The sequence below is a fragment of the Triticum dicoccoides genome, chromosome 2A (assembly GCF_002162155.2).
Source record: "Triticum dicoccoides isolate Atlit2015 ecotype Zavitan chromosome 2A, WEW_v2.0, whole genome shotgun sequence".
NCBI classification, from domain to species: Eukaryota; Viridiplantae; Streptophyta; class Magnoliopsida; order Poales; family Poaceae; genus Triticum; species Triticum dicoccoides.
The window spans coordinates 546,432,236-546,456,130 of record NC_041382.1 but is presented as its reverse complement, the minus strand read 5'-3'; the positions used below and the strand labels follow the sequence as shown (position 1 = coordinate 546,456,130).

The 23,895-nt window shown below is 47.0% G+C and overlaps 4 protein-coding genes across 5 annotated transcripts; 1 reads left to right on the top strand and 3 right to left on the bottom strand.

The window, feature by feature from the left end:
* Window positions 1-1,195: 1,195 nt before the first annotated feature.
* On the top strand, window positions 1,196-6,583 carry LOC119355296 (probable protein phosphatase 2C 40). Of its 2 annotated transcripts, none has more exons than XR_005171529.1 (9): window positions 1,196-1,735; window positions 1,824-1,995; window positions 2,222-2,372; window positions 2,473-2,536; window positions 3,083-3,190; window positions 3,723-3,848; window positions 3,959-4,206; window positions 5,395-5,619; window positions 5,692-5,831. XR_005171529.1 is itself a non-coding variant. In XM_037622082.1 (9 exons), the coding sequence occupies exons 1-9, from the start codon at window positions 1,514-1,516 to the stop codon at window positions 6,006-6,008; spliced, it is 1,329 nt and encodes a 442-aa protein (XP_037477979.1). In that variant the 5' UTR covers window positions 1,232-1,513; the 3' UTR covers window positions 6,009-6,583. The 2 variants fall into 2 exon arrangements, 1 of the variants encoding a protein (XP_037477979.1); XM_037622082.1 differs by lacking the exon at window positions 5,395-5,619 and adding an exon at window positions 5,974-6,583 and having other exon boundaries at window positions 1,232-1,735; window positions 5,692-5,894.
* A 570-nt stretch (window positions 6,584-7,153) lies between these two features.
* LOC119355298 (mitochondrial uncoupling protein 3-like) lies at window positions 7,154-10,046 on the bottom strand. Its single transcript, XM_037622084.1, has 2 exons — window positions 9,530-10,046; window positions 7,154-7,938 (listed from the first exon to the last, which is right to left on the bottom strand). Exons 1-2 carry the CDS (start codon window positions 9,896-9,898, stop codon window positions 7,402-7,404), a joined length of 906 nt encoding a protein of 301 aa, XP_037477981.1. The 5' UTR covers window positions 9,899-10,046; the 3' UTR covers window positions 7,154-7,401.
* Window positions 10,047-10,285: 239 nt separating this feature from the next.
* LOC119355295 (zeaxanthin epoxidase, chloroplastic-like) lies at window positions 10,286-16,380 on the bottom strand. The gene is made up of 16 exons (XM_037622081.1): window positions 15,791-16,380; window positions 13,800-13,962; window positions 13,615-13,689; window positions 13,413-13,513; window positions 13,212-13,327; window positions 12,854-13,065; window positions 12,583-12,674; window positions 12,296-12,410; window positions 11,986-12,089; window positions 11,722-11,767; window positions 11,567-11,631; window positions 11,371-11,460; window positions 11,224-11,278; window positions 11,003-11,091; window positions 10,823-10,910; window positions 10,286-10,690 (listed from the first exon to the last, which is right to left on the bottom strand). The coding sequence occupies exons 1-16, from the start codon at window positions 16,267-16,269 to the stop codon at window positions 10,610-10,612; spliced, it is 1,971 nt and encodes a 656-aa protein (XP_037477978.1). The 5' UTR covers window positions 16,270-16,380; the 3' UTR covers window positions 10,286-10,609.
* Window positions 16,381-17,345: 965 nt separating this feature from the next.
* Window positions 17,346-22,388, bottom strand: LOC119355294 (mitochondrial phosphate carrier protein 3, mitochondrial-like). The gene is made up of 6 exons (XM_037622080.1): window positions 21,927-22,388; window positions 21,043-21,404; window positions 20,911-20,954; window positions 18,082-18,296; window positions 17,858-17,982; window positions 17,346-17,751 (listed from the first exon to the last, which is right to left on the bottom strand). Exons 1-6 carry the CDS (start codon window positions 22,230-22,232, stop codon window positions 17,691-17,693), a joined length of 1,113 nt encoding a protein of 370 aa, XP_037477977.1. The 5' UTR covers window positions 22,233-22,388; the 3' UTR covers window positions 17,346-17,690.
* Window positions 22,389-23,895: the final 1,507 nt, after the last annotated feature.

Sequence of the window (23,895 nt, the reverse complement as noted above, 5' to 3'; positions counted from 1 at the left end):
CCCTCCTACCCGCCCGTCCAGTCGGCGCCAAATAGTAGCACGCAGGGGTTTATTTTTTTGCATGCTCTGTATGAGTCTTTTTTTTGCGGCAAAGAGGAGTTTTATTCCAAAATTATAGGATTACAATCTACTGGGAAGAGATCCTCGATACATGGAGGGCCTCTCTAAAGCCAAACAACAGTACGACTACAATTAGCCAGACAATCTGCTACCCTGTTTTGATCCCTACAAATCTTCTGGGGAATAAACCCCCTCTCCTCCATCAGGGCCTTGATCTCAACTACCAAGTGCCCATAAGCTGAACGTGAGAGATTCTCATTTGATAAGATGGACAAAGCCTCAATTGAATCTGACTGGACGATCACTTGCAGTTCTGTGTGTTGGAGAGCTAAAGCCATGCCTTGCATAAGCGCATGGATCTCCGCTTCAAGAGCATCATTGCATCTGAATAAAACCCTATAAGCAGCAAAGATGACCGAACCATCATGACGTCGTAGCACCATACCAGTCGCTTCGGAGCCATCATGAACAGAAAAGGAACCATCCACCGAGAGTGCCGCCTAGCCCACTGGAGGAGGAGGCCATGGCACACACTGCCCGCTACCATGCTCTCTATGAATCTAAGGGTTGAAATATGAGAGACGAATGTAGAATGGCTAATTTGAGGCATGACCGGTTACTGTCCGCGTTCGCGGACGTTTGAGGGGCCAGATTTGCAAAGTTCGGTTGTACATGCTCCGGGGAACTCACACCGGTGAACTTCCAAGCAAATGGTCGCACATACAACTTTAGGTATAAGATTTTCTAGAGTGGGGTACTTTGGTGAAGCCAATTTCAGAATATATCAAGGTCGCAGCCACCTGTTGCTGCTACTTTTCCACGTCCTCTTCCCTTATGTCGATCCAACCATGCATAGGTTGTAGATACTCACGGGACTCACTCCGGGCTACGATCGGGCACGTAGACGACGACGCCTTCTTCTCTTCTCTTCTCTGTCTACCAAAAAAAAAGGAAAAAGAAAAATGCCGGACCTCGTGGTGTGACAACGGCAGAGCCAGAGGCGGCCCACCTGGCTGCCTGCCGCGGCGCGTCCGTTAAAAACGCAAGGCAGGGCGACCTGATTGGTGGCGCGCAATAAATTTGTCCGGCCGGGGACGGCGCGCGTGGGAGCGGGCTGGATTTGCGCGTCGTCTTCCTCTCTCTCTCTCTCCCGGAGCGGCGCGCCCCATGTGAGTGCCGGCCCCCCCACCCCCACCACCCTCGCCGATCCCGCAAAGCAACAGCTCGCGCGCGCCCAGGCAAAAAAGCCAGCGGAAAGGTTCGGGGCCGCTTGCTACCCGACCACACCACCACCGCACCGCACCGCCAGGCCAACCCTCCTGCCTGCCTGCCTGCCTGCCAGCGCGACCCAGAGACCCGTCCCGCGCGCGTGCTCTCTCTCGCCCACCCAGCTAGCCCGCCCGCCTGCCCGCCTGCCATGCGCGCAGGATCCGCGGCGGGGATCTGAGCGACGATGGCGGTGGCGGAGGCGAGGACGCCCCGGCGGCGCCACGGGAGCATGGCGCTCGCCGACCTGCTGCTGCGGGAGGCCTCGGCGGAGCGGGCCGACGCGGCGGGGGGCGAGCGGCCCGGGGTCGCGGCGGGGCAGGCGGCCCGGGCCAGGAAGGGCGAGGACTACGCGCTGCTCAAGCAGGGCTGCGAGCGCCACCCGGGCGCGTCCTTCTCCGCATTCGCCGTAAGCTCCCCCTCCCCACGCGTCCGCTGCATTTCACTTGTTCATCTCGCCCGGCGATCTGCTCTGACAGGTGCCTGCCTGGCTGCAGATGTTCGACGGTCACAACGGGGCCGCCGCCGCGGTCTACGCCAAGGAGCGGCTCCTCGCCAATGTGCTCGGCTGCGTCCCCGCCCACCTCACCAGGGACGAGTGGCTCGCCGCGCTGCCCAGGGCGCTCGTCGCCGGCTTCGTCAAGACCGACAAGGATTTCCAGACAAGAGGTCAAATCCCCTGCGACCATTTATACATGGAGCTAATTAAGACCCTCCATTCCTAGTGTAGTACTACTACCACCACCAATTACTGCCATGTCTACAAGTACACACAGCTCTATGCCCACCTCAGTTGGGAGGTCATCAATTCAAATTTGTGCATGTCCATGCTCTCCTGGTACACCGGTACAGTAGTACCAGTGCTGAACCTTGTTTGTCCACTCCTGCCTTTCAGCGCACTCTTCGGGGACAACCGTGACGCTCGTCATAATCGACGGCTCCGTTGTGACCGCCGCATCCGTCGGTGATTCTCGATGTGTCCTTGAAGCAGAGGGTTCAATTTACTACTTGTCGGCTGATCATCGTTTTGATGCTAGCGGGGAGGAGTAAGATTTGTTTATACTATATCACAAATTCATCAATTCCGTTGCTCTATTCATGAATATATGTCGCTGCTTCTTATCACTTTTTGGTTTCCATTTGTAGAGTTGGACGTGTAACAGAATGTGGAGGTGAAGTTGGCAGGCTAAATATTGTTGGTGGAGCTGAGGTTTTGCTCTTCATCTTTTGCTTCTGCTCAAGTTTTTCCCTCTATTTTACGTGTTGGCAGCCAAGGAACTTTCTAAAGTTGAATCTTTATATTTTGATGACTTTGGAAAGATGTAGCTACGAAAGTGTTGCTATCCGTTAGCGACTGATTTGACTTGTAGCAAGTTATTAAGCGTGGAATTTTCATTTGGCGACCAGGGCTTGCTGTTTACTTCAAATTCGCCCCTTTCTAATTGTTCGATAGTTTCTTTGTAATTTTAATCTGTGGGGACTAATGAATCGACTTACTTATTATACAAGTACTAATTTTGGTTTAGAACCACTCTTTCCATATTTTGTGTACCTATGGAATTTTAATGAGTGCCTTACTCTACATGCCGTTGAGTGTTCACCGTTCGGTGGTTCATTTCAAAACTTTGCGCTTGCACATTATCCCGATTACATATGTTGTATATATATTTTCTCATGTTTCCCTGAACCATAATTGTGTTAATAGGTCTGATTCACACCTTTAGCTTGACCCTTCTTTCCTTTATTGCCCAACCAGATTGGCCCCCTTAGATGTTGGCCAGGAGGTTTATGCCTATCAAGATCAATTGGTGATCAGGATGTTGGTGAATTTATCATTCCTGTTCCTTTTGTGAAGCAGATCAAGGTAAAAAATTCTTCATGTCTGTTCTATACAGAACCAAATTCAAAACGTCACAATAAAAGTGATAGGCACCAGAAGTTCTACTGTCTGAATATTCTCGTTGTCTTTGTCATCTTTATTTTCTTGTCACTTCGTGAAATGTCCTTTTTGTGTAAATTTGATAGACATGGGTGCTTCTGCAACCTATTGCAGAAGCACAACCTGTAAAATTCAACACCATCTGAAAAAAAATCCTAGTTCTATTTTGTGTATTTGTACAGAAAAGATATGACATATTGCAAACATACCAAGTGTCTTGTAGCAGTACAGATTTTTGTGGTTCACAATAGTTCATATTTTTGCTTGATGTTTCTCAACTGCACATGTATGTGGCACATCTACACAAAATCCCTATTGCCTTTTGAAATATACAAGGTGCATTTTGCAAAAAGTTTTGTCTGCACCCATGTGTGAAAAGTCGGCATAATAAAGTGTTTTTCTGAAGATTTTTTAATCATATTTTCGAAATACTAATGTCTTCTAATGCTTGCTGCAGCTATCTAGTGCTGGAGGTCGTCTAATTATTTCAAGTGACGGTGTTTGGGATGCCTTGACTGCGGAAATGGCTTTTAGTTGCGCACGAGGGCTTCCTCCAGAGGCTGCAGCGGATCAAATTGTCAAAGTACAGCCACTTAACCCCTCATTTCTGGCACACAACCTGGAATCCTCAGTTTGTACCGTGTGTCATTGTGCATTAGAATAAAACTGTTATTTACTGTTGATCTTTTGCAGGAAGCAGTGGATGCAAAAGGATTAAGGGATGATACAACTTGTATTGTTATTGACATAATACCGCCAGAAAAACCGAAATCCACTATACATTCTCGAAAGAAGGCACGGAATGGCTTTAGTCTTTTGAAAAATATATTCATCAGAAAAAGAACATCAGACACATTATCACGTGCTGATACGGAGCGTACTTCTGAGCCCGACTTGGTGGAGGAAGTCTTTGAGGATGGATGCCCATCTCTGCTAAGATGGTATGTTCCCTTTCTCCATTGTGTCGATGGATCCATACTAGTTCACACACAATTATATGGTGAACCCAAAGCTTCCTGACTAAACAATAACTCGTACTTGGGAAACCTGAGTTTAGCAGTGGTTTAGCTTTTTGGTAACATGTGACATACCATTTGAGCTGAAGATGTCACCTGAGTTACACCTTGTCATATTCAACTGAAGAGACCTTACTCTGCAGGCTGAAATTGTATATGCTGGAACACAGGTTCTGTTAGATTCTGTGACAACGGTCGATGCCATACATCTAATAGAAAATATCATTTCGATTGAGCATTGGGTATGGGTTTTCTACTATATAACACCTTACCATTCAATGAAACAGGGCATAGCCCTTTAGACTGAAGTCAGGTTGGTACAGGTGTTGCTGTGATTGGGTACCACATGTTACATTTGTGTTTAATTTAGTATATTTGGCTAGCATTACATTTTATCAACCAGGCAACAAGTCTTCTTTCGACAATTATTATTGTAGGACGCTATACTTCTTTTGTAGCATTGCTAAATATTTGGATTCAGTCCTTCAAGATTATTTTGTCAAAAAATATGATTCGATGTTTGATTGGCAACAATTGTCATGTCTCGTGAAAACACCATATTTTGCCATATGCCTTGTTGGGTTCCACCATAGATTGACAACAACGGGACAACTCAAACTCCCCAACCATAGTGTTCATCCAGAACTTGACACAAACATCAAAAGAGAAAGAAATGTCAACCATCCAATCCTAAACTTATGGCGAAAGTTCACTTTTCAACACTGAACTTTAAAACCATTTAAAATACTACCTTGAACTATTGAAATGCTTCAGTTTCACCTCAAGTGGTTTCACAAGTGCCTTGCGGCCCACATGGATGCCACAGGTCTGCAACCTCACTTCCACATCGTAAAAAAAAACTTTGCCTTTGCCTTTTTTTCTCTCAAGCATGGACAGGGTTTCAACTAGCCATGGACAGGATTGCGTGGAAGTTAGCTATCCATGACTTGGTTTCGAGATCTTATGAGTTTCAACTCTAGCCTACCCCAATTTCTTTGGGACTGAACGGCTTTGTTGTTGTACTATTTTTCTCTGGCTTCTAAGTATTTTCTCTTTTGTGGAAGTTATTTTATCCCAATGGTTCTGTTTGTCTTATATTGCTTGTTCTCGTAGTGTTTGTTTCTCCACGGTAGTGGCATGGCAATGCTTGGACGGCCTGCCACCCAAAACTACTCATGGAACCAGCTGAGGGTAAAAGGTGGACATTTCAATAGTTTGAGGTTGTAATTCAAGCGGTTCTAGAGTTTCAGGGGTGAGATGAAAACGCAAACAAGCAGAAAAGCAAAGCGCCTGTTTCGCTCTATGTGGAAACACCTTATGAAGCTGAATGCCTTACCAGTTGGGTCTCATTCAAACTTTTTTATTGTCATTGTCTATTAATTGCTGACATTTTACTTCTGGTGAATGCAGGCTAGACTCCGAGTATCCAGTCCGAAATATGTTCAAGCTCTTTGTATGTGCAATTTGTCAAGTAGAGCTAGAGTCTGGTCAAGGGATATCGATACACGAGGGTTTGTCAAAGCCAGGAAAGGTGTGTCCCTGGGATGGTCCGTTCCTTTGTCACAGTTGCCAGGAAAAGAAAGAAGCAATGGAGGGAAAGCGGCCCTCACGCGGTATTATATCTTCCACCATCTTGTGAGCTATTTGTGAGGTTGAAAGCCACATTTGGAATAAATCTTGCTATACCTGCAGATTCCTCCTCAAGAAACAGTGGGTCAAGCGAGTAGTAACCGAGGGCAAGAGTCATCTTGAAGCAACCATCTAACGATATTCCGAAAGACCGATGCATAGCTGACACTTGGCATTCTTGCAATGGTTGATCTGTTAGATGTATTATCATGGAGTTAGGATGTAAGATGAACAACTGGATTGACAGGGAGGGAGGGACCTGTGTTGAAGAGCCAAAGCACAAGATACTCGTCTTGTAATGCTATGGAGCAAAGGGAATTGCCTGTTGGTACCAACATGTTCAGTGGGCTTTCTCTCAGGCCAAAGGCATGTTTAACTAAGAACGGCTGTTCTCTTCTAAGGTCAGCCAGCCATCATGTAAATTATCCATCGTATAGAAGTGTGACACATAGCCGCGGCATTGTATTTGTCAAGTAGGATTAGCTGTGAGATCCTGAATTTCATTTTGGGCAGATCTGAATTAAGGTCACTCGGCCCGTTCCCTGTCAGAATCATGCCGTATCTTCCATGATTCAATACTGTAATTAACACCTAAGGATTAGCTGTGAGTAAACAGGACATGTTCACCATTTCTTTGTACCCCTGTTTTCCTTGTGAATGACGTGACGGCTCACTCTTCCAGCTGGCAAAATTTATGGTTTTCCTTGTCTCTAGATTTTGACAATATGGGCAAGAGGATAAAGCATGGATTCTTTGCCTCCACGCTGCTCAATTAGATGGCCATAGGAACTGCTGATAATTGCCCAGCACTACAGTTCAGTCTGTGTTACACTTGTAAGGGTGTTTGAATTGGTTGTACCCCCTCTGTAAATAAATATAAGAGTGTTTAGATCACTAGTACAGTAGTTAGTAGGAGTATTTCTTTACAGAGGGAGTAATTTTTATGTGCCTACCGGGATTTACCTCCTTGTTTATGCGCATGCTTAACGGATTCCCGCAACGACTTAGATTCCTCCCTGCATCTAATTCGAATGCTCATGAGTCGCTGTTCTACGAAGATGATAGAGCAGGTGCATCGCCCTGGCAAATGGCTCCGAGGATCCACTTGAGCTCCTCAAAAGAACTGGACAGAAGCGACCTGGTCTGCACACATACACATATTGTGGTGCAAGAGATACCAACCACCTGCAACAGCTCTGCAGAGCAAGATGACTGCTTGTGCGCACATGAACACAAAAGGGCGAGCTTTCGAATTCTTGTCTGAACAGGGAGTGCATAAATAGCACCCAAAAGGAAGAGCATGAGAAAATGTGATTTGTAAGGGATGACAAATCTATGCGCTGGCTGCTGCACCATCAGATATACAGAGTTCAGGCCCAATTTAAACGTAAATGCACAAGGGCACAGTAATACGTAGCCACAGCCTAAAGGTTCAGAAATAACAGTGTCTTTGATCCGTATGCCTCTTGCATGAAAACTCAGCCAGCACTATCAGAACGAAGAAATACCTGATGCTTGTCGGAGTTTTTCGTAGGAAACCCAGAACACAAACTGCCAGGGGCCAAGCCTGGCCCATGTAGGTAAGAAGCCCTTCCACAATGCTGTCAGGCCCTCATGTTTGACGGTCTTGACCAAACAATCATAAGAATTCCTGTATAGAGCCTTCGCCTCCAGGCCCTGGTTCATCATCCTGGTTTTGATCACATCCGCTGGGCAGCTCAATGTAGTCGCACACAGACCAGAGGCAACAGAGGCTAGTGTGTGAGCATACAAGTTATCGTCGCTGATCTGCTTGCGGATGATGAAATGCTTTGCCTGGTCATAGCAGGTCAACTCGCCCATGTTGACAAGAAATGCTCGCTGGGCATTAGGACCAACCCCCTTCCAAAGTCCTAACAGACCTTCTGCACGGGTGATTTTCGTGAAGGCGTCTAAGATCCCTGTATACCGAGGTTGGATGCCTTGGGCCAACAATCTGCTGTCTGCTTGCATCCTTACCTTGATGAGATCAGCTGGGCTTGCCACCACCTGCACTGCAAAGTAGGAGGCACATTAACTATTGCGTTAGATAGCAATATATAGGGCAATACTTACATTTGTTAAGAGACCATGATTCTAAATCTAGCAGATAACTATAACACTGCTCAATGGTAGCACCTCTGACTCCAGATCAGAAGGACTATAACATGCTCATCACTGGCTGTCTCTCCTTCTTCAAATCACATATTTTTCCAGGGATACAACCATACAAGTAGTGATGAACTGCCAACTGTTCAGGGGAGGGGGAGGGGGAGGGGGTTATGTTGACTAGTCCAGTTAGATGATACTGTTTCAAATCCGTACATAATTTCTCATCTGGCCATCAGAAACACCGCACCTCACACTTATTTGCCCATTGTGAAGCCAACAGTGAGGAATACGATTGAGGCCTGGATGAGAGTGCTAGTCAAACCATATTGTATCCAGCAACTTCACAACCCTGATGGGGCACGGACGACTGGGCAGCGACCTGATCGATGAGCTACAGCAGTGTCATCTTTCATATTGCTGCAGGGTTTACTTTAGCTTTCTGCTAGGCATTGCCTTCCTTTTGGATTAAACTGTGTGTGTCCTCAGCTCCTGCGTGAGTGTTGGGAGTGCTCGTGTGTGGAGCCTGTTCCCTGAACTTTCTGCGTAGCTCTTTTGTGAGGCTTGGGTGTCGTCGGGTTTTCGCCCCATAGCAGGTATCTCATAGGGGAGTTCCTGTGGTGGGTTTCCCGGCGATGCGTTGAACTCGCTTTCCCCTTTCCCGTCCCCTGTTGACACTAGTTTGATGTGTATTTCCGTTATTGAGTTCATGGAAAGTGGTTATGCCCGGTTCAAAAAAAAAAAAAACCATGATGGGGCATCACTGAGTACCCTGGACCTCAGTCCCAAATCCTACACTGTGAATTGCAATCCCTAGTCCCTAGTCACACTGACGTCGAGTGTGTGACACGCACCGTGTCCACTACAAGTTTTGATCACAATCTTATAGTTCATTGAAGCATTATCAGCCGATGTAACGGACATGATTGAGGTTGATGCCACAGCCAAGATGGACCCCACTGTGGCTTCATGTGTCACGGAGGTATTACCAAATATAGTCATCACATGAGGATAAGGTGGAATGCCGGCAATATTTGGAATTTAAGTTGTAATGAAAAAGATACACCCTAATACACTTCTTCATACGTACTAGTACCTCCGTAAAGAAATATAAGAGCGTTTACACCACTACTTCCGTAAAGAAATATAAGAGCATTTATAGATCATTAACGCTCTTATATTTCTTTACAGAGGGAGTATGTAAAAGAACGGCGATGGTTAGCAGTGTTAAAAATGAATAGCTTGTTACGGCATCCAAACAGCCATGCTAGTTTCAGAGATACATTCTCTCAGTTCTCCAACGGACATGATTTCAGATTTACTATTTTGAAAGCCTAATATTACCAAGTTCTCAATCTAGTTCAGGAGATCACATTTCTCCATCATAGCACAGATCAAAAGCTCCCTGATTAGCTAAGCCGAATGGCACACCGCCGTGCAGGCACAAGAGCAAAGCACTTCGACGGATCTGATATTCACAGAGACATGTTACCTGCGCGGCGACGCCGGAGGCTCCCCCAGCACCCGCCTTCTCGAGGAGGCCCACCTCCCGGCCCCCGCCGGCAAGGGAGGACCGGAGGTGCTCGTAGCCGACGATGCGGAGCGGGGTGTAGAAGAGGTGCCGGAGGACAGCGGGGGAGAGGCCCCGGTAGAGCCCCCCGTCGCGGACGAGCTCGCCCGCGACGCGTACGACGCCGCCGCCGCCGCCACCAACACCGGTGCTGCGGTGGAGCTGGAGGCGCGTCTTGAGGGCGTCGAGGGGGAAGGTGGAGACCTCCGCCGCGGCGGCCGAGACCGACGAGAGGGAGACCTTGGCTAGGGTCTCGCTCTCGCGGCGGTCGCCGGCGGCCCGAGGTGACATGGCTTACGAGGGCAGACACCTCACTCGGCGTACCGGTGGAGTATACATGCCTACCGAGCGTACATCTGGGCCGACCAAGGATGATCCAACGGCTGTAGAGTCGGTCTGCGCGGGGCTACGATCGAGTGGTCCCGCCCCAGATCCCGCACCTCGACGGCGAGCCACGGCCGCGGCAGCGAAGACCACACCACCGCGTGTCTTGGATCCGCCGTCATGATCCTAAGGTTCAGCTGCTGACGATTACTTTTTTCTACTAAGTTGATTCCTGGGTCCTAAGTCCTAACTCTCGCTCTTACCACGAAGAGAAAATATCGAACTACAGACTACTGGTGCATATGCCTTGGAACGAATCATGGTGTTTTTCCTTTGGTCCATTGCGTCATGGTGTTCATGCTATAATTGCCTTCGGCTTGATTACGCAATATTTCTATCTTTCAGTATGAACACGTCTTAATAGGCACAACAATGTACTGTACTAGGTACAGTATTACAGTGGCAACAGCTAAAAATTGCCTACCCTATTGTACACCCTCAGTTCTTTTTCGTAGAACTGCAACGTAGTAATTCTGTCAGAAGCTACTCAAAATCCTGCTTTGGATATCTGGATGAGTGCAAAAGTTACAATTCTTTTTCTTTCCATGATGCAGTGTCGGCTGTTTACTGAAGAATGCTGTACAGTGGCTGGTGACAAGGGGTCGTTGAAGTCCCCACTCATGCTGCCTGCAGAACTTCTCCCCCTCCTCTCGCGGAGTCGTACGGAAGCGTGCTCAGCACCTTCACCCGGAACATGGCCTGCAAATTTGCACAAACTGATCAGAGTTCTGAATCCAGAAGTGGGCATTCCACGACGAATCATGATTGACTGGATCATCGGGCAGATAGGAAGCAAAGGTAAGAAAGATATGGAGAACAGGATATGGCTACCTTCTTGTCTGAGCCAAATTCGATGGCATCGGAAGGGTGGAAACGAACTGGGAAGTTTGGAGGTAACCGGTAGCGTCTGCCTTCGTTGCTGGAGATTCCACACGCAAGAGAACGGGTTAACATTGTAAAGTTTCGACTTCTGGAGCAAGAGAGTGGAATCAGGCTGCTCTCAGAACTTACTCGTTAAACCATGTACCGTGCTCGCTTCCCAGATCGGTCAAATAGAAACCCTTATTCTTGCATGTGATAGTAGCATGGATCTCTGATACCTGCAAGGAAGTTCAACAGATCAAAGGGAAGTTAACAAGTTTATCGACAAAGGAAAATGCAGCCATGAGTGCAATTTTGAGGATTAAACGGGTTACACTAAAAATTTGCCACATATCATCTTAATAACTTACTTGTGGCAAGGGGAACGACAACGAAGAATCAGAATTGCTCGGATCTGGTTTGCTTCTGCCAAGAAAAAGAGACATTTGTTTTATTCTGCAACGCCTTGAGGAAAAAAGTGCTGTATAAAGAGAAATATTTTTGCTATGTACACCTACCCAATAGAGAGTGTCCTCTGTTCATCCCTGATCAAACGAATGGGCTGCAAGGCAGAGTCGCCTCCAGAGCTCATAGGGAAGAGGTACCACCTGTGAATAGTGTCACTCAAATAACTACTCTTTTCAAAGGCGCTGAAAGTAGTATGCAGAACATGTCTGGTTCAAAATGAAACCAGAGGATAAGCAATGAACTTACTCTCCACCCATAGCTTGTTCCAATGCATCGTCATCCTGAAACCATCGACCAAGCTGGTTGCTTGCCTACAGTGGGATGCTAAATGTCAGAGATTTTCAAATAGTTATCTTGTTTTGTAGTAGTTATTAGTGTTTACATGTCTTTTAGAAATATACCTTGTCAGAAAGCCGGCAACTTAACGGTCTTCCTTCCAGCTTTGAGCTGCATATCAAAAACAATATTCATATCGTATTTCCATCATGATTAATAGATGGTGAGTAAGAAGAGACAATTGGGAAGTCCTTCTGTGCATGGTGAGAAGGTATCTAACCCTAATGAAAATCAAATATTGTTCTGTATTTACAAATTCCATTAAAAAGTATAGCACTATTTACTTATGAGCTCGAAATGGAAACAAACTTATAGCTCAAAAGAATCACCTGTTGCCACCTAAAATCCAGCTCAGCATCAAAGGCATTCCAACCTTGATGAAAAATCTGCCGCCAACTCTTCCAGGATGCGGTATCCTCAACTTTGTCAAAAACTACATGTGACAAATATCCATATAGTAATTTTAGTCTGCATTGTTTGATAATACTCTTATGAAGCAGGTAATCTAGTTTTAAACCTTGCTTCATATGTCCAATAAAATCACGGGTGGCCAACTCAACAAGCAGTTTTAATCAGGCCGAGAGACAAAAACCAACTAAATATGTTTAGAAGTACAAAGCTGTGTAGTTCTTGACTTACCGACAAAGGTCCCAGACCCACACCTAGATATGGTCTGTAAGTGGTAGCCATGATTGCCGCCATTCTTGCCAATCCATGTATGATAGCAACACGTAGCTTTCTCTCCTTCTCATAACTGCAGACAAACATGCAAACAAATACCATGCCCATCAGTCAGACTTACCAAGGACATAATAATAGGGCAGCTTTGGAATTGGATTCTGTTAGTATTCTACTGGATGCTAAAAGCAATACCATCTGAACAAACTAACATGCTACGAGTACAACACAAGGAAAGAAATAGTTACCTCCTCAAGGAGGAAATAACGTCCACAGGAGTTCTAGACTTGACACTCTCTTCCCAGGCCTTCTCAAGCTCTACAGCCAGCTGGTAACCATCCTATAACAAGTGACAAGTTATTTTAGAGCAGCGAGTAGCTGGTAACCATCCTATAACAAGTGACAAGTTATTGATCAGCGAGTACTGTATCTCACAACACCAAGGCAGGAAACCTATCCACCATGCCGAATTTCTGATAATGACAATGATATCATACGCATGGCTAAGTAATTATGTACCTCGATAGCCATGCAACCACCCTGTCCCAGATTTGGCTGCATAGCATGGACAGAGTCACCAAGCAAGGTGACACGACCTTTCCCCCAGTTGATAGTAGGTGGCCGATCGTATATATCCCGGCGAAGAATTGCTTCCTCCTCAGTTGCATTTAGCAGATCTATGACATTATCACACCAACCGCTAAATATCTCGAGCAGTCTGTTCTTTTTGCCTGTCAATATACAGCATTAGTGGATGCATGGATGACAAGCACATAGGCAATGCCTATCAACTATATGTCCCTCATTGGCATCATAGACTATAGAGGAAGGTAACATTTAACTAACTTAGTGCAAAACCTTCCCTCTGGACACTCACCATTCTCAGGATCAGTACCACCAGCAGGTTCCTTGTGAAATGCATACCACTGCATTTTACCACCACCAACATCTGAAGAGACGAAATATTGTTTGTGACCAAGAAACACTCGGTACCTTCACAGAGGAAGAAGGGGAAGCGCATTAGTATTTCCAATCAGAGGAAATGACAGTACTTATTTCTCAGATCTGAGCCACATACCCGACTGTGTCAATATCAGGAGGCACAAAGTCTGCAATTCCGGTGTAGCAAGTGTATTCTGAATAAGATGCATCCGTTTCGCCAAAAAGCGACTTCCTCACCTATCCAATGAAGTAAATATTAATTCAGGTCCCTCAAAAAGATAAATCTCTATTAAGGTCAACTTTGATCCTGTTTTTGAAAAGGCAACTGACTGCATTACCTTTGACCATATGCCATCTGCTCCAACCAAGAGATCACCTTCAAATTTCCGGCCATCCTCCAATATCGCGGTAACCTGCACTTATCCGGTGAATGTTACAAACAAACATTGGACTTTTTCAATAACATTGAGAACCAGTTTTGCACGGAGATGGCCACTCAAAGACAACTGAATTGATGATTCACCTTGTTGCCATCATCAGTAAAGTCGACAACGTGGCAATCGTTCATTATAGCGTCGTCGCCGACAGCACGGGCAAGAATCTGCTGCAGCGTCATGCGGCTAATGACCCTTGTGACCGGGAGCCCTCTGTCAGCCGCAGGAGTGAAGGTATCAAACTTGATGTACCTGCATACCAACATGGCTCAGTCAAATGAATCTTGAAGCTGATCAACTAGCAAATTCAAATATGCAGTAGAATAAGCACAACTAAGTACTCTACATGTAATTTAATTATACAAATCAACATCGATAAGTAAGCAACAAATTACATTGTGTTATTCATTCGCTCGTGTTGCTATCATTGACTAACTGTAGGTCTACTACGATTAACCAATCAAGTGTGAGCTGTACTAATTGCCATGGTATGGCGTACTAAAGCAGGTGAGCATGAACTGCTACCAATCGGGTTGTACCAAGTGGCGATAGTGCACTGTACCACGTGAACAGAGTCTTGTTAGGCTAGCTTGCACAAGAACTTGATGCCAGAGAGAAATCCCAACATTTTTAGGCGCAAGCGGACAAATCCTTGGTAGTAGTTCATGATCCCAACAAGCAACCAAGCAGTGGGCTGCTCGTGTGAGTGGAAGCGGGACGTGATTAGTACCGACCAGGAGCCGGAGATGCCGTCGACGATCCCGTTGACGCGGTCGCCGGTGATGCATCCGGCGTCCATGATCTGGTCGGCGGCGGGCATGTCGACGGCCTCGAGGACGGCGAGCGCGTTGCTCTGCAGCTGGATGGGGCCCCGGTACTTGCCCTCCCCGCGGACGGCGCTCATGTCCCTCTCCAGCACGAGCACCTGGAAGCCCTTCCGCCTGGCCGCGAGCGCGAAGGTGAGGCCGCCGATCCCCCCGCCGGCGACCAGGACGCGCGGCTTTGGCCCCGTCGCCTTGGGCGCGTGCATTGCCGCGTCAACGACCTCCGCAGTGCACCGTACGGAGCCAGAAAGGCAGAGCCGGCGTCCATACGGCGCGCGCGGGGAGCGGAAGGGGAGTATGCGGAGCACTGTCCGGGAGGAGGAAGAGGTGGCGGAGATCGCCGTGGGAGACACTCGCGTGCAGCTGGAGCATGGCATGAGGAATTGGCGACAGTAGACAAGCAGCCAGGAAGTGGAAGCTGTGGAGCTTGTGATGAGCAGAGTATGCTCGCTGCCGTTCAGCGTTGGGTTGACTCTTCCTTCTTCTTTCTCTAAAAAGTCTCAGTGGACATGCTCTGGAGGGAGCTCCAAATGGGCAGTCAGTCAGGCTGGCTTCACAGAAGGAGAAGGAGAAGACGTTCCCGGGAGGCTGGCTATTTTAGCCTGGCGATCGGGATGGGGCAGCTACTAGGCGAGAGACACATGGGATGGGGCAGCTACTAGGCGAGAGACACATGGGATGGGGATGAGACCGCCGGGCACCGGTACTCGCGAACATGGATTCATTGGGCGCAACCCGGCAGAGGGGGGGCTGTACCGTACCGACGCGCCGTGCCGTGCCGGGATAGCGAATTTTTCCCATTTTGTTATGCGGGCCGACACCACGGACCGGGCACGGAAACGGAGGAATGGATTTCTCCTGTGCCGGAGCCCGGAGGTGAGCCGAGTCGGTGGTGTACGTGGGTGCCCCGTGGTGGTGAGAAAAGGAGTCCAGTCCAGGATTGGTGGTGGTGGCCTCCTCGGTGCGTTTGGGCGGCCGTGTGGGCTACGGGCGAACGGGAAGCCGCCGCGCGCAGGCTCTTTTCATTTCATTGTTGCCCGGCCGGGTGGGGCGGCGCCGTCTCGTCTCGTCTGGGTGCGCGGTGGAGGTCGCGGGATCAGCAGTGGAATCGGTTTGCGCACGTTGCCCACTTATTACTAGCAGTGCCACAACGGCCAAGGCACAACAAGCAAGCGACAGGCAGGGAGAGAGCAGGTGAGCAGCGGTTGATAAGCAGGCAAGGCACGGCTGATTTGAGTCGAGTTGGACGGACGTACCATGAGCCGGAGATGCCGTCGACGAGGCCGTTGATGCGGTCGCCGGTGACGCAGCCCTCGCGCATGACCTCCTCGGCCACGGACATGTCGATGGCCTCCAGCGCCGCCAGCGCGTTGCTCTGGATCTGGATGGGCCCGCGGTACTGCCCCTCCCCGCGCACCGCGCTGATGTCCCGCTCGAACACCGTCACGTCGTACCCCTTGCGCCGGGCCGCCAGCGCCAGCACCAGGCCCCCGATGCCGCCGCCCGCCACCAGCACGCGAGGCTTCCCGCTCCTGGTCGCCCCCGCCGTAGAGGCCGTCTCCGTGGCGGCCGCGCCCGCCGGGCGCATTGCCGCCACCAGCCTGGCGCTGGCGCGCGCCCTCTGTTTCCTGGACTGCGGGGCCGAGAGGAGGAGGCCGCTCTGCGCCGGGTACTGCTCCTCGTGGCAGAAGAGCGTCTTGGCGGGGGAGGTGGCGGAGAGGAGCGCCATGGGCATGGACCCCGCTGGTCCGATCGAGTCGAGCTCGCTACCGCGGGATTGCCCAAGGAGAATGGAGAGGCTGTGGCCGGAGGGGAAGTGTTATGGTTGGCTTCTAGAACTCTCGGCTGGACTGGAGTTTGTGGAAGGGGGAGAGGGAGTGAAGCTGTGAAGGGGAAGGGGAGGGGACTGACTGGTGGCGGTGAGCGACCGAGAGGAGGACGAACCGCAGCCAGTCGCTGGATTCCATTTGGAAGGTCGGATCGGACTGATCATCCTGGCCTGCCATCTTCTGCGCGCGTAACAAAGCTAGTACTAAAAGCTACCGAGTAAAACAACTCACTGTTACGGTGTTACCCATTTTAGATTATTGACAACTCAAAGTTGGATTATTAGAATCGACACAACCCCCTGTATTCATGCAAGAGTTATACAAGGCCTTATTTTTCTAATAAAGTTGTATTTCGTTGTTTCATATTCTCATATTTTTTTCGTTGATTCCATGCCATGTGTCTGCGGGTCTTTCCTCCATTCAGCCACGCTAACCATGCGGTATGGAGTAATCTTTCGTTCTATATTTGCAGATGCTACATACAGAGTTTGCGTTGCGTGCCTCTGTGTAGCAGCAGTAGGCTGCCACATGGGATCGGGAGACTAACTAGAGAAGCAGGCGATGAGACGTGGCAGCTTGGTATTTCATACGAGTCCGGAGATCTTTTTCCTGCTTGGCGTATGGCTTCATCCCTTCTCTTGCCGGGCGTCTGTTTCATTTTAATTTTTTTTTTGAGGAAGTGCCGGGCGTCTGTTTCAGAGAGCGACGCTCCAGCATATCTTGCCATTCTACTACGTACGAAAATAGCGCCTTGTTTCAAACCTTTCTTGCTTGGTCGACTGTAGAACAACCCTACGCTTGGTTTTTACTTGGTCGACGGTACAACAGCTGTACGAAGTACCCAGACGCGCATTGCCGACAATGGCGGTTTGCTTGGTTGATGAACGATCGGGCGCCAGTAAGTCAATTGCAGTGTTGCTCTGCGCATTTTCCGCGAGATCGCAACAACACCTTCTAACACAGCAGACTCAAAACACAGCAATGTAACAACAAGCTGGTGAAGCCAGTCCAGCAATATATAACCCTAAGCAAGCGCTTAATTACAGCTTTTATTGCCAGGATTAGCTGAGACATATAATAACAATTCAAAAAAATGGGCAACGTATGCTATGGTTCCAGGCAATCGTCCTAAACCAGACGATCATGTGCCGAAAATCGTTCCTAAACTGTCTTGGACTTCTAATTACCAGGGCCGCGGCTAGGCAGTCCTGAAAAAAAAAATCAAATTTTGCTCTTAAAAGGATGAAAGATGAGCTATTTCGTCATCTCATCCAATTCGGCGCCAAAAAGTCTTGTCAGATATTATATGCAGTATAGAATCAAAGCTTCAGCCCTTGAGCTGCTCTCCAGCGGCAGCAGGAGTCGGAGCAACTCCACCAGTAGTTGGCCTGCACAAGCCAAAGCACAATTAAGGTTTTTTTAGGGTAAGTTACCCTGAGCAAGACTAATAGCTGGCCCAATGCGCACGAGGACCAACAAAAATGGAATACTTACAGTCCAACCATGACTTTGAAAGCATCATAGATGCCCCACTGAGCTCCAGTGAGGGTACCAATCATCACGATACGCAGAGGGAGACCACGAGTAAACAGACCCCACAGACCAAGTTTCTTCACAGCCTGCACACGCAAAAAATATATACTACTGTAATAAGAAACAAAACCAAGACAAACATAAAAGGTGGCCAATGACTTGAGTTACAAGGTAGGAAAGCTCACGTCGCCCACAGTTGCTCCCTTGGCATTGTTGAGGAATGAAACAAGGTTGTCAGCTGGGTGCGAAACTATTGCGCACAACACTCCAGCAACGTAACCCCCTGCAAAGCTCACTCCGAGCTGGAGAGACTTGCTGCACTCGCTCTTGGGGGCAGGAATTGTGTACTTGTAGATCATCTCAACAATCGTCTCGAAGGAGGAAAATTTCATCATAGTGTCTGCATTTTACAAAATGATCAGATGCTGATTAAGCTAGTAGTTTGATCGCGCTGCAGACTACCACATCTCCAGTGTTCAGTGTTGAAGCAAAAGAATAATATACATAACCAATCTACCAAAAGGAAAAATAATCTAAACTACTATTGACTTGACCATGGCTATGCCAGAAACAAGGAGACAACAGAAAACCACAACAGCAATGGTGCTGTTACTATTTCCATTTGCTCTTTATATTTCTTTACAGAGGGAGTAGTTCAGAATTCACCTAATTGGAGTCTAGCTCTAGCTGCCTACATAAAAGGTAAAAGGAGCAAACAGAAACAAAAGAAATGAAACTAAGAAACAACTATACTGCAGCTTCTTTTTTTGGGACATCGTGTTCGCCTGCTTTGAGGCAGGCATCATAAATATTTGTCTAATGCAGAACACTCCAGTGGAGTCTAGTTTCACAACACCAGAGTGACACAAGTAGGGTGCAATATTTGTGCAGGCAAACAAAATATGTAAAATCAGTGTGGTCTCAGAATTACGCACATTTAAACAGTTGCAACTTGCAAGTCCCGATTCAAGGCAATATTATTAGTATTTGACTTTTTGCGTAAGCGTAATAAAGCTCAAGTGCTAACAACCAAAGATAAATGTGTACGGAAACACCAAAGAGCAGCAAATTCTCATAGCATAAAAGTAAATAATCTATCTTAACAAACATGTACGCCACGTAATTGGAGTTTCGCTCTAGTACAACAGAGAGAACTCAAGCAGTGTGAAAATTCTGTGTATGCACAAATAAATCTTGAAAACCATTGCGTGATTTCAAGAAGAATACTATGTGCAACGAAGAGTTAATATTCCAGAAAAAAACTATACTGAAGTTCCAATGAAAGATGTGTTAATAAACAAAGCAATCTATCTTAACAAACATGTACGCCACGTAATTGGAGTTTCACTCTAGTACAACGGAGAGAACTCAAGCAGTGTGAAAATTTTGTGTATGCACAAATAAATCTTGGAAGTCATTGCGTGATTTCAAGAAGAACAATACTGTGTGCAACGAAGAGTTAATATTCTAGAAAAAACTATACTGAAGTCCCAATGAAAGATGTGTTAATAAACAAAAAGTAATATCTTAACAAACATGTACGCCACGTAATTGGAGTTTCGCTCTAGTATAACAGAGATAACTCAAGCAGTGTGAAAATTCTGTGTATGCACAAATATATCTTGAAAATCATTGCGTGATGTCAAGAAGAACAATACTATGTGCAACGAAGAGTTAATATTCTAGAAAAAACTATACTGAAGTCCCAATGAAAGATGTGTTAACAAACAAAAAGCAATATCTTAACAAACATGTACGCCACGTAATTGGAGTTTCCCTCTAGTATAACAGAGATAACTCAAGCAGTGTGAAAATTCTGTGTATGCACAAAATAAATCCTGAAAGTCATTGCGTGATTTCAAGAAGAACAATACTATGTGCAACGAAGAGTTAATATTCTAGAAAAAACTATACTTGAGTCCCAATGAAAGATGTGTTAACAAACAAAAAGTAAAATCTTAACAAACATGTACGCCACGTAATTGGAGTTTCGCTCTAGTATAACAGAGATAACTCAAGCAGTGTGAAAATTCTGTATATGCACAAATATATCTCGAAAATCATTGTGTGACTTCGAGAAGAACATGACTATGTGCAACAGAGTTAATATTCAAGAAAAAACCATACTGGGGTTACCATGAAAGAATGTTTTAACAAATGAAAAAAATGTTGGGAGGTTGCTACCCACACATAAATATATGCTAGTACTTAATTGGACTTTCACTTCAGAACAGCAGAGAGAATTCAAGCAGTGTGGAAAATCTATATATGCACGTATATAATCTTGGAAATCATAGTATGATTTCACGAATAACAGGAACAATGTGCCACAAAAATTCTAGCGAAAATATACTAGAATTGCACACACACAAGACAGTTGTAAATTGAAGTGTAACACTTAAAAGACTTAAAGCGATGATGAAAATGCATGATATCACTGTATGTTAAAGACAATAAGATTTGTCACCGGCAAGAAATGAGACCATTGTCCATAAATAGTGTACACCACTCCATTGGAGCCTATGCCCAGTTTAATGGGTATAGCTCAAGCAGTGTGGAAATATCAATATATGCACACATAAAATCTTGGAAATCATACTATGATCTCAAGAGGAACTGTGTGCAATTAAATGCATGACTCTGATGTCCATGCAAATAATTAGGCTCCCTTAATTACGTGAATGTATAGTACCATGTTCAAAAATCAAGAATATAATAAGGCATGATTAGTGCACTCCACTGTATCCCTGATAGCAGAAGTAACACTCCTATCACCATATGCACTCTAGGGGGGCACAACTTATGCGTCAATAACAGAGCAACTTGGTTATTACATTCTTCAAATAAATTTAGTTTTCAACATTTATTATATTATAAAGAGTAGCGACTGTCTAGTAGGGTGCCCACTGCCCAAACATTATATGATTTAGAGTAGCAACTAGCAAATGTCTCCTAAGGAAAGCAATCTGGATTCATGGTGACAACAGAGCAGGGAGTAGATAGTAGATACTTACATGGAATTTGACGGCCCCAGAGAGGAACAATTCCCTTGTACAATCTGCATACCCAGCATTGTTTCAGAAGAGTGAGATTACAGTTACAGAGAACAATAGATTTCAATGTTTCAGTCACTTGCCTTGACTTACCCAGCATATCCTTCAGCCTTGACAAACTTAGGTAGCCCATCAGATAAACCTTTTGCAAAACCAGGCTGTGTCTGCACACGAACCTTCACAGCCTCCATAGGGCAGAGGGCAACATCTGCAATAACCTCAGCCGAAGCAGAGCCAGCAAGATAGATCAAGGTCTTGTACTTGACTGCATTCTCAGGTCCAGCAATATCTGAGTAATACTTCTTGAAGAACTCGTAGAAACCAAATTTGCAGGCGCCTTGACCACTGTAACCTATCAAAGTAGGCACCCAGCCTCTGAAGAAACCCTTTGCCCCTTGCTCTTTCAAGAGAACACCAAATCCAGAAGAGATGCTCTTGTACTTGGCTGGATCAATCTAATAAAACAGGCAAAGTGACATTTCATTACTAACTGGTTCCGTACAATGATAAAACATAGGAGGGCGATCAATTGCGCCTACAAAACACACACGCACGCATACACAAATCATTCACAGTTGGTCCGCAACAACAGTTAATTGCTGAAAATGTAACAAATGTAAACAATTACATGATCCAACCCTGGGTCTACGGACAAGCAGCTTTGCAGTATCCCGCCCAACCAAATAGAAATATCCACAAGCAGTTAACAAACACATTGTCAGGACCATTTTAGCCCAGATAGCATCACGTACAGGAATCATAAGACAAACTGATGTAATAATATGCGATGTGTACGAATCCATTGACAACAGAACCACATAACGCATAGGATATGCTACGTAGCATACTCCAGACGCATTATGCATTGGAGACAAACGCACGCGATCAGAACCTAACCAGCCTCCGGTATATCATTCGTTTATATCAGGGATACATTGACGCACCGCGGGGACAAGAAGGCTCTAATAGAAGCTTACCTGCATGTTGCACTTGACGAGGTCGAGGGGCGTGACGGTCATGTGCGTGAGCCCGCAGCTGGTGATGCCACCGGCCGTGCACGCCGCGTAGAAGGCGGGCGAGTACATCTCGACCTTCCGGGACGGCTCGCTAGGCGCCCGCGCCCACGCCGCCGGCCTCGTCGCCGCCGCATGGGACGGTGCGACGAGCCCGCGGCCACCAATGCCAGCGGCCGCAGAGAAAGGGGTGGAGGCGGCGGCGGCGGAGGGGGCCGCGTAGAGGAAGCTGGGGAGCAGCGCGTTGCGCGACCTATCGGAGACGGCCATGGCTGCGGTTGGGCTGCTACGCGTGCGCTCGTCGCGGGTGCTTTGGTTCTTCCCCTGGGGGTCGGGGCTGGGTTGTCTTGTGGGTTGCGGGGAGGGAGGCGAGCGTGAGGCTCGCCGCCACTTGCTCGCGGTGAGGGGAGACCGGTGGCTGCGCGATTTGTTAGGGCACCTCGCTCCCAGGAAGTGGTGGTTTTATAACGGAGGACACGGATGGGCACCTCTTCTCTTTCATGTAAGATGGTGGGCCGGGTCTAATGGTGGGCATGATTTTCTGCTGATCCGGCCCACCCTACCAAAAATAAAGCCCATTCAGGCATAACAAAATATGAGGAGAAAGATGTTCTTACTCAAAGCAAAGGGTCTCCTCCAAATCAATGACAAAGCCAAAAGGTATGGGTGGTCTCGACTTTAAGGATTTTGAATTGTTTAATTTGGCAATGTTAGCCAAGCAGGCGTGGCGCTTACTTCAACACTCTGAATCTCTTCAGATGCCATTGTTCTTGATGCAACACTTGGAGGTCACCCGAGCCAAGTGTGCAGAGCTAGCTATTGTTGAGGGCTGGGATATCCTAGAGAAAGGATTAATAAAACGAATAGGTAGCAGAGAGACCATTAAGATGCCTTATAGATGTCTAGTACCCAACCCACTGGAACTAGTTTCCGATCTCATCGACGCCACTTCCACAACATGGATAAACAAACACATTGAACAAATATTCATGCCTATGGATGCAAAGGTTATTATGGGGATCCCCGTGTGTACACGAAACCTGGCATATTTTTGGTGCTCAAAATTTGAGAGGAATGAATGCTTCTCAGTTAAGTCACCTTATAAAACGTTAGTGGCCACAAAAACAAGGTGGCAAGCTTGGTTGAACGGTGATGTCGGCTCGTCCGGTACAAATAGTGATGAAGGTTCATGGAAGTATTTATGAAAAACGCAGGTCACGGGCAAGGTTACGATGTTCCTTTGCCGTTTGTCTAAACATTCGCTGTCAGCCGAAGACGTGATTGCTCATAGACATATCCGGCACTACAGCATGCAGGTTGTGCGGGGCACCAGACTCGTGGAGACACGCATTAGTAGATTGCACCATGTCGAGATGCACATGGATGTTAGCAGATGAAGAGCTGGCGCATAAAATAACTACAACTACAGAACTTAATGCAAAGTGTTGGCTGTTTACTCTCATGGAGGAGCTGCCTCATGACCTCTTTGTCCTACTTCCTGTTACCCTCTGGGCGTTGTGGTCGGCAAGCCGCAAAGCAATCCATGAAGGGGTGTTTCAGAACCCCCAGCCGATACATGCGTTTGTCGCAATGTTCATTAGTGAACTGGAAATGCTTAAGGAAAAGAAACCAGAAGCGACTCAAGCCGTTGGCTTCAGTGGGGCTCGCCCGCATCGCCCCAAGGCACCACTAGAGGGCTACACAAAGATACATGTTGATGCCAGTGTGCTAAGGGGGAGAGGAGGAGTTGGGGCTGCATTTTATCGGGATAGACAAGGAAATTATCTTGGCGGTTCTTCACTGGTTATTGGAGGAGTCGATGATCCATCGACCCTGGAAACTATCGCATGTAGAGAGGCCCTTGCCTTGGTGAAGGATCTCTAGTTGCATCATTTGGTCATCACTTTCGACGCCAAGCAAGTCGTTGCAGATA

Coding starts and splice junctions, on each gene's coding strand:
- LOC119355294 (XM_037622080.1), bottom strand. CDS start 22,232: ATGGCCGTCTCCGATAGGTCGCGCAACGCGCTGCTCCCCAGCTTCCTC. Junction 18,297..20,910: donor CTGGGGCCGTCAAATTCCAT/GTAAGTATCTAC, acceptor TGTAAAATGCAG/ACACTATGATGAAATTTTCC. Junction 17,752..17,857: donor TTCAAAGTCATGGTTGGACT/GTAAGTATTCCA, acceptor TGGCTTGTGCAG/GCCAACTACTGGTGGAGTTG.
- LOC119355298 (XM_037622084.1), bottom strand. CDS start 9,898: ATGTCACCTCGGGCCGCCGGCGACCGCCGCGAGAGCGAGACCCTAGCC. Junction 7,939..9,529: donor CCTCCGGCGTCGCCGCGCAG/GTAACATGTCTC, acceptor TTTGCAGTGCAG/GTGGTGGCAAGCCCAGCTGA.
- LOC119355296 (XM_037622082.1), top strand. CDS start 1,514: ATGGCGGTGGCGGAGGCGAGGACGCCCCGGCGGCGCCACGGGAGCATG. Junction 3,191..3,722: donor CTTTTGTGAAGCAGATCAAG/GTAAAAAATTCT, acceptor TGCTTGCTGCAG/CTATCTAGTGCTGGAGGTCG. Junction 3,849..3,958: donor CAGCGGATCAAATTGTCAAA/GTACAGCCACTT, acceptor GATCTTTTGCAG/GAAGCAGTGGATGCAAAAGG.
- LOC119355295 (XM_037622081.1), bottom strand. CDS start 16,269: ATGCCCATGGCGCTCCTCTCCGCCACCTCCCCCGCCAAGACGCTCTTC. Junction 11,461..11,566: donor GAACAAGCTATGGGTGGAGA/GTAAGTTCATTG, acceptor CACTATTCACAG/GTGGTACCTCTTCCCTATGA. Junction 11,279..11,370: donor CAGAGGACACTCTCTATTGG/GTAGGTGTACAT, acceptor TTTTCTTGGCAG/AAGCAAACCAGATCCGAGCA.